The sequence below is a fragment of the Anas platyrhynchos genome, chromosome Z, assembly GCF_047663525.1.
Source record: "Anas platyrhynchos isolate ZD024472 breed Pekin duck chromosome Z, IASCAAS_PekinDuck_T2T, whole genome shotgun sequence".
Lineage (NCBI taxonomy): Eukaryota > Metazoa > Chordata > Aves > Anseriformes > Anatidae > Anas > Anas platyrhynchos.
In genome coordinates, this window is record NC_092621.1 from 18,677,797 (window position 1) to 18,686,623 (window position 8,827).

Consider the following 8,827-nt stretch of genomic DNA (forward strand, 5'->3'; position numbering starts at 1 on the left):
ACCAGGTGGCCTTTACCAAATGCGTATCCCAATTTTTGAATGTCCCAGCACCCATTGCTTTCAATGTAGTCTTTAACAGCTCATTGTATCATTCAACTTTCCCACAGGCTGGAGCATGATAGGATATGTGATACGCCCACTCAATGCCATGCTCTTTGGCCTGAGGGTCTATAAGGTTGTTTCAGAAATGAGTCCCATTCTCTGATTCAATTCTTTCTGGGGTGCCATGTCGCCATAGGACTTGCTTTTCAAGGCCCAGGATAGTGTTCCGGGCGGTGGCATGGGGCACAGGATATGTTTCCAGCCATCCAGTGGTGGCTTCCACCATTGTAAGTATGTGGCGCTTGCCGTTGCGGGTGTGAGGGAGTGTGATGTAATCAATCTGCCAGGCCTCTCCGTATTTATATTTCAGCCATCGTCCTCCATACCAAAGAGGCTTTGACCGTTTGGCTTGCTTGATTGCAGCACATGTTTCACAGTCATGAATAACCTGTGCTATAGTGTCCATGGTCAGGTCTACCCCTCGATCACCATCTGTATGTTGCACCTCTGCCCTGATGGCCCGAGGTGTCATGGGCCCAACAGGCTATACATAATTCACCTTTATGTTGCCAGTCCAAGTCCACATGAGCCACTTCAATCTTAGCAGCCTGACCCACCTGCCCATTGTTCCGATGTTCTTCAGTAGCCCAATTCTTGGGCACATGAGCATCTACGTGGTGTACCTTTACAACCAGGTTCTCCACCCAGGCAGCGATACCTTGCCACAATGCAGCAGCCCAGATGGGTTTACCCCTGTGCAGCCAGGTGTTCTGCTTCCATTGTTGTAATCACCTCCACAGGGCATTTGCTACCATCCATGAATCAGTGTAGAGATAGAGAACTGGCCACTTTCCTCATTCAGCAATATCTAAAGCCAGCTGAATGGCTTTCACTTCTGCAAACTGACTCGATTCACCTTCTCCCTCAGCAGCTCCCTCTGTACAAACTTCCGCCACATGGGTCGTGTACACTTGACTTCATCTGGATCTGTGGATGTTTGTCTGAGGTCTGGGTCCTCATAAATCACCTCCAGTATGGCTAATTCCCTCAGGTACTAGATTTCCTTCTCCATAGTGGTCCACTTGCCTGGTAGACATACAAGTTCTTCCTTGAAGGGATACCTTTCCCTCACAGCTGACAGGAGATGCCTCCAGAGGCTGTGAGATCGTGCTCCATCTCCAATTGCTTTGTCAATGCCTGCGAATCTAGCAAGAGATCCCAGCCGCCTGGCTTCCCCGCTCTCTAATTCCACACAACTGGCTCCAGTGTCCCAGCACCAGAGAGGCCAGGTGACAAGCTTCTCACCTATACATTGACTGAAAACTTTTCATATATCTTATAGCTCAAACTCGGATAGGTTTTGGCTAGATACTGCTGTTCTTGCGACGTCCTCATCTTCATCCTCCTGCTCCTCTGATGGCTCGGCCTCACCTTCTCTACACCTAGACCTAGCAGAAGACTCTCTGCATTCTCAACAACCTGACTCTCTATACCATTTTTTCACCTTGGTTATGGGTGCAACTGATACTAGTACAGTTTGTTTCCCTGGCTCAGCCGTGGGGCCCATTTTAAACTTAAAGTGGCCACTGGGCCTGTCTCAGAAGTTGAAGTGGCCACCAGGTCTATCACTGGGGTTATATTGGCATTGGGTGCAGCTCGGTAAGCATAGGCCAAACCCCAGCACGTTGGAGTGATTTCTGTATGTCTGGTACTGCCAGGGTGATGCCACACCTTTTTCAAGCACTCTACCACTTTTTTAGGATTTTTCAGTTGTTCGGGGGTAAATTTCCAAAGCACTGCAGGTGCCCACTGCTCTGGATTCCTGCCCATATCCTCCCACTCTCCCTGCCACTCATAACTATCCTGCCTCAGGACAGATCTCTGGATGACACTCTTAAGTATTTGTGTAACCTTAGACAAAACCTGAAGTGCATTCAGGAGACATAACAGTGAGAACATGCTGGTCTGAACACCCCAAGAATATTCAAAGTTTTGGAAAGCTACCACAACTCTCCTGGAGGAGAAAAATGGAAGAGTGAACAAATGGGAAAAAACATCTTCCCCTGACCCCTCCATAGATTGGCTCCCTGAAGAAAAAGCATGAAAGGTGTAATTATTAATAGTTTCTGAGGTAGGGTTCCCAAAGTATGGAGTTGATGACAATGCTGAGTACAAATACCAGATTAGTCTCATGGCTGGTAATTTTATCATATCGTAAGCCAGTGTTACATACTACAGCAAAATAATAACCCTGTACAAAACCCCAGAGTGATAATCAACATGACAGGGAAAACACACACTAAGTAATGTGCTATATAACTCAATTTGGAAAACAGGCACAGCAGACTTGAGATCACAAAAATCGGCATTGTGATTAGTAACTATTAAACCGATGTAATGCTTATCAGAATCTTGTTTTAACACACTCTGGTCAGATCTGTCATTGTCTCAACCCTTCGTGCCCCACGTTGGGTGCCAAAAAGACTGTTGTGGTTTAACCCGGCCGGCAGCTAAACACCACACAGCCGTTTGCTCAGCCTCCCCCCTCCCTCTCAAGGATGGGGGTGTGAAACGAGAAAACTGAAGCCTGTGAGTTGAGATAGAGACAGTTTATTAGGACAAAAAATATACTACTACTACTACTACTACTACTACTACTAATAATAATAATAATAATAATAATAATAATAATAATAATAATAATAATAATAATATAAAACAAGTGATGCACAACGCAATTGCTCACCATCTGCTGACCAATGCCCAGCCTAACCCTGAGCAGCTGGTCCCACCATATCCCGGCTAGTACCCTCTATATATTGTTCAGCATGACCCCATACTGTACGGAATACCACTTTAGCCAGTTTGGGTCACCTATCCTGGGTCTGTCCACTCCCAGCTTTTGCTGCACCCCCAGCCTGCCCGCTGGCAGGACAGAGCAAGAAGCTGAAATGTCCTTGGCTTGGTGTAAGCAGTGCTCTACAACAATTAAAACATCAGCGGATTATCAATGTTATTCTCATCCTAAATCCAAAACATAGCAAACTACAAGATCCTAAGAGGAAAATTAACTGTATCCTAACTAAAACCAAGACATCCACTGAATGTCTCTGCAGCATTTCTTCAGTATATTGACTAGGCAGACTTCAGAAATTACCTTGCAAGCTTAAACTACAGATGATGAGGCCTGTGAGCTGGGGTCTAGACTGGAACTAAACATCTTCATGGAGGCAGCTGAATCAAGCTGAAATTTAGGTAAGTCAAGTTCCACTGTGTAACTTGATTTGTAGTGGCTTGCAAAGATTCGCTCTGATGCTCATATTAACTGTCCAGTAATGCTACAGAAAGAACGTGAAAGAAAGGAGATTTTTTGTCTTCACACCACAACATGACGCAACTTCTCACTCGTACCTCCACTGTGAGCTATGTTGTTGGGGAGGGTTTTCTTTTTTTCACAGTTACAAATGTCAAATACCCTTAAGAGGAAAAACAAAACCCACATCCTTTTTGTTTTGCTATATATTGCATAGTGAACAGAGGAGAACAGCAGCTAGTAACCATGGGAGCTTTCTTTACCTTGTCGACCTCTGCTGCTGTCATCCTCCTCGTAATTCCTGGAGGTAAGTACGAAATTAGACGTTTTTGAAGGCAAATGCTGACGCATGCAGTTCCACTTAAGCAAACGTGCATTAGCATAAAGAAAGTACTTGCAATTGTTATTGTGGTTCTTACAATAGTAGAACTCTCTGTATCTCTTTGAGCTTAAAACCAGAAAAATTAACATGATGGTTTTTGATCTTTCTCTCTACAGGCATGCACTTACATGATTTGCTTGGTTTTCTGCTTTTCTGACAAACACGTTCATGTGATGTTACTTACCATATACAACCCAGTTCCCAAGAATCTGTGTAGGACAGATAATGCACAACATTTATCTGGTGTCAGATTTGGGGTTCTTACAATGACAGCTAAGAACTTAACCATTGCCATGAACATCAGGAAAATAAATCTGTGCAAGATCAATAATGTTGTGGTGGGTTTGGGGTCGTTCTTCTTTGTTTGTTTTCTTTTTGTCACAGCACTGACCTAATTTTGGTCCTACTGAAACATACAGCAGTAGCACTGCTGAGCAATCTTAGAAACCTAGCCTGAAGACCAGCATTGTGACACACATATATACCTGTGTGTCTGCGTACTTTGTGATTACATAAAATGTTCTTTTCCAGGAGACTGCAGTGCCTGTCAGTATTTGTTAGCCCAGCTGTATGTATTGTGGCTTATTTTTATTTTTAGGTTTATGTGTGGAAATAATTGGAGGAGATGAAGTAAAACCACACTCAAGACCTTTTATGGCCCTAATCATAAGAGAGAAAACAGAAGTTATCTGTGGAGGAGCTTTGATCAAGCCAAACTGGGTGTTAACAGCTGCCCACTGTCCTGTGTAAGTTTTCGCTCCAATTTGGAGATTGTCATTAGTGAGTATCTGTTTTCTCATAAAAAAAAAAGATCATATTGCTGGTGGGTGTGTGCAGTTAGTTTGATCATGATCATGTTCTGACTGCTATGTTTAAAAATTATATTGACAGCTGTGCTTAGGTGAGTAAAAAATACTGTAACAAGGTATGCTGTTCTTTGTTGTTTCTAAAGAGACATTTCTGAGTTTCTAGCTGCAGGCAAGCACAGAATACCAACACCGAAGTGGTAAATCTGGGGGAAAGACCCATGCCTGTTTTCTCAGTCACTTGGCGAGAGGACTGGCCAGTCTAAATAGCTGCTCAGAAAACAGAAACAAATTCCCGTCATTTTATTCTGCAGAAGACACACTGGGCAGCACAGAAAGACAACATGCAATTACAAAGGAGCAAAACATTCTCCAGACAGATGACAGGAATCACTTAGAGACCTCTGCTTTACTGGATGTGTTGCTCCCTCCTGTCTGACTCACGCCGCACACGGCTATTTGGCCCAGCGCATTCTCCCTGCCAGGAGAGATGCGAGGTTCAAATCTCACATCCCACCCATTGCCTCTGCTGGGAGCACTGGAGCTGCTGCTGAGCCAGACCTCACACAGGCTCTGTCAGCAGCCTGCCCAGGAGCAGTGAATCGCTGGGCTCTGCAGACATCAGAGGCTTCTATCCATTTCTCCTGCCACCAGACAGGGAGATCTCTACTACCCAGGCAGCACAGGGCCCAAAATCAGTAGTAAAAATATATGGCCGCTATATGGTGTATACCTCAACCCTGCCTGTTCCTGGCAAATTGAAGGTAGAATAGCATCAGTTGTGATTCACTGAGACACTTTCATTAACTACTTGTAAAACAGGGTAATTTTTTACATTTTTCTGAATTACTCCTGCTTTTCAGGCATGAGAAAAGAGATTTACAGCACCACATTTATCAGCAACGAATTATGGACTTGCAACAAGTAAATCCAAATAACCATGTTGTCTTTCTCCTCAGGGACAAAAACAAGGATGAAGTTATTCTTGGAGCTCATTCAAGAACAAGAAGAGAAAAAGAAAAACAGGTTTTTAAGATTGCAAAACTAATTCGCTATCCATGCTACTGGCCCAATCGTCATGATCATGACCTTATGCTGGTGCAGGTATGTACTTACTTACACGTCACTCAAGCAATATGCATCTCCTATGATGCACCAGTTTCCTCCTTCTTGTGAGGAAGGGAAATCAAGCACAGGAGTGTCTGATAACTGTTTCTGCAAATCCAGCTGACTGGGGAACTGGGGATGCAATGGGGACGAAGGCACTCAACATTTCCTGCAATGCATGCCAATACTCAAAGCAGAAAAATTCCGCAGCTTGGCCTACATATTGCAATTCCTGGCTTTTCTGTGAAATAATAAAGAAGCATGTGAATTTCATTCACAGAAAGCAGCATGCTTCAAATGTAAAAATAAATCGTCTAAAAACCGTAACGTTCTGACTAAAAAAACGTTCCATTAAAAATTTCTCAACTCTGATTCTCTTTTTTGCCAGCTTCACTTATTGCTGTTATTTTGCTCTAGGCAAACAGGCCCAGATTCCCTCTTCTTAGGTACCTCCCAATGATATGAGTGCCAGGGAAAGGAAATAAGGTCTTTTCAGATATAATGTTTCAGCAGAAGTTGAATGGGTTTCCATAAGACAATATATACTCATTTTCTTTATTCCTATATTACCTCACTGATTACATAAATCCCCTCACAATCAATTGGTGTATCTGAAAGACAGGTTGCAGTAATCATTAATTGCCATTAATAGGATAGACCTAACTTTCATGTGTCTCTGTTGAACATAAAAACTATTTGCTATATCTTCCTCAGCTTAATAGAAGAGCAAAACTTAATAAAGCTGTGAAACCCATTGACCTGCCTACCTCAGGTGATGATCCGAAGCCAGGAACTGTTTGTAGAGTAGCAGGATGGGGACAAACTCAAAATAATCCCAGAAAGACTTCTGATACCCTGAGGGAAGTCAACGTCACTATCATCAGCAGAGAAACTTGCAATAGTGCAGAATATTATGGGAACAAGCCTACTATAACAGACGGGATGATATGTGCAGGGTCTGAGAAAGGCAAAAGGGACTCATGTCGGGTAAGTATATTTACATATATAATCCCATATACACATAGGTTATATTAAAAATAAAATATAAAATACTAGCTTCTACAGACATAGGATCTGCCTATCCTCAGCTCAAGAAGGAATGATCCTAAAATTGAGAGAATTTACCAGGGCTTTTTCTTCTAGTTTAAAATCAAAAGTTCATCGTCACGGATGTTGTTTTAATCTAGGCAAGGCAGATCGCTGTTCTTTTCTGCATTCAAATGTTTTTTGATAGAAAAATCTTTACAAGCCCTTTCTCAAGCAGCTAAAGTCAGTGGAACACCTTCTCTGACACCAGAGGGTTTTGGAACAGATTTTGCTAAAAAAAAAAAATAAATAAAATATGACTGGATGCCAAGTCAAATGCAAAACTTTGTGAGAACAACCACATTTTAAAAGAATTAAATACTGAAGTAACAATACTACAAAAAAAAAAAATAGCAATTTCTAGACACTTTGTGCCTTTCAAGAGGAAAGTGTCCATTTTTTTCTTTTCCCGTTTATTAAGACCTGCTATACCTTGACACTGAATTAAATTTATTCCATATAAATCACACTTGAAAGATCACATTGAATTCTTTTTTGTTGTTGTTTTGTTTTCCTTTTGCTAATGAAAAGTGAAGAGCTTACCTTCTAAGGAGAAAACAAGGAAAAAAACCACCAGCACTGTCTATGTTTTTATTTCTACTGTGGAGCTGGAGCAAGCTTTATGTAAGGGAAGGATTTTTTCACTTTTATAAATCTGAATAACAATTTTTGTCCTCTCTTTTCCAGGGGGATTCAGGTGGACCTTTAATATGTAAAAATGTGATGAGAGGCATCACCTCTTTTGGGAAAAAAAATAAGTGTGGTGCTATTGGTGCCCCTGGTGTCTACACTCGCCTCACAAAGCAATACATTCAGTGGATAAAGAAAACCATAGGGGGAGACTTACAGACTGGCTTTTGAGCAAGCAAATTCCTACTTTGTACTTGCATAGCAAAATCTAGTTTTGAAATATACTTTTAAAACAGGTTCATCTTACTGGTAATAATGATATTCCCACACAGCTATTCCCATGCTGAATTTCACTAGTTTGATGTCCTTATAGTTGTTAGTTGTTATGTTTAGTTGGACTTCTGACTGCGGGATATAAGAACTATTTCCTAACTTTCATGTATTTGAAACCTCTATACTTCATCCCTTCATGTAATCTGCATTTAATAAAGAAACAGCAATAAAACCTATTGTTTGAAGCTGTCCATTTATGTGGAACACAGTGTCTGTTGCAGTACAGATATTCTGTGCCCATAATGTTTTGGATGTGCACTATGTTCAAAGAATGAAACAAGGTCAGCAAAGTTATACTAAAAAAAAAAAAAAAGATCAGCTGAAAATCCATCTTCCCTTTGTTGTTTCTTTAAATGACAGAAGGTATCTCAGCTGGAGCATTGATATGATAAAGCACTGTTTGTAACATATAAAAAAAGAAAAGAAAAGAAAAGAAAAGAAAAGAAAAGAAAAGAAAAGAAAAGAAAAGAAAAGAAAAGAAAAGAAAAGAAAAGAAAAGAAAAGAAAAGAAAAGAAAAGAAAAGAAAAGAAAAGAAAAGAAAAGAAAAGAAAAGAAAAGAAAAGAAAAGAAAAGAAAAGAAAAGAAAAGAAAAGAAAAGAAAAGAAAAAGAATCTTACTTTTGTGGTTTCATTACTGCCATTGACAGACATGCAGTGAAATTTCTGCGTGCTTCAGCAACCTCTTGTCAAAAATCAGACAGACCTACTGTGAAAAATGCTTCTCCCCATCTCTTGGGGACAATCTTGGGTTTCTACAATACCATGAACACCATAAAAATGGATTTTATTTTGCGTTGCTTTCAAGTTTGTTTCACTGGAAATAGGCATTAGCTAAAAGAAAGTGGAATAGACCCCCCCTTAGGTACTGGAAGGCCACTATTAGGTCTCCCTGGAGCCTTCCCTTCTCCAGGCTGAACAACCCGAACTCCCTCGACCTGTCTGCTCTGGACTCACTCCAACAGGTCCATGTCCTTTTGTTGGGGGCCCCAGACCTGGATGCAGGACTCCAGGTGGGGTCTCAGGAGAACAGAGCAGAGGGGAAGAATCATAGAATTTTCATAGAATTTCAAAAAATGGCACAGGTTAGAAGGGACCTTAAAGGTCATCTAGTTCCAACCTCCACATTCA

At 41.4% G+C, this 8,827-nt stretch overlaps 1 protein-coding gene across 1 annotated transcript; it reads left to right on the top strand.

Moving 5' to 3' along the window:
• Positions 1–3,506: 3,506 nt before the first annotated feature.
• On the top strand, positions 3,507–7,875 carry LOC113840340 (granzyme A-like). The gene is made up of 5 exons (XM_027447008.3): positions 3,507–3,662; positions 4,336–4,483; positions 5,503–5,647; positions 6,365–6,637; positions 7,424–7,875. Exons 1-5 carry the CDS (start codon positions 3,602–3,604, stop codon positions 7,595–7,597), a joined length of 801 nt encoding a protein of 266 aa, XP_027302809.2. The 5' UTR covers positions 3,507–3,601; the 3' UTR covers positions 7,598–7,875.
• The last annotated feature ends 952 nt before the right edge of the window (positions 7,876–8,827 follow it).

What these genes read in the sequence shown, in the direction of transcription:
- LOC113840340 (XM_027447008.3), top strand. Translation starts at nt 3,602, where the DNA reads ATGGGAGCTTTCTTTACCTTGTCGACCTCTGCTGCTGTCATCCTCCTC. An exon ending in CCTCCTCGTAATTCCTGGAG is followed by an intron (nt 3,663 to 4,335) that starts GTAAGTACGAAA and finishes TTTTATTTTTAG; the next exon opens with GTTTATGTGTGGAAATAATT. An exon ending in ATGACCTTATGCTGGTGCAG is followed by an intron (nt 5,648 to 6,364) that starts GTATGTACTTAC and finishes TATCTTCCTCAG; the next exon opens with CTTAATAGAAGAGCAAAACT.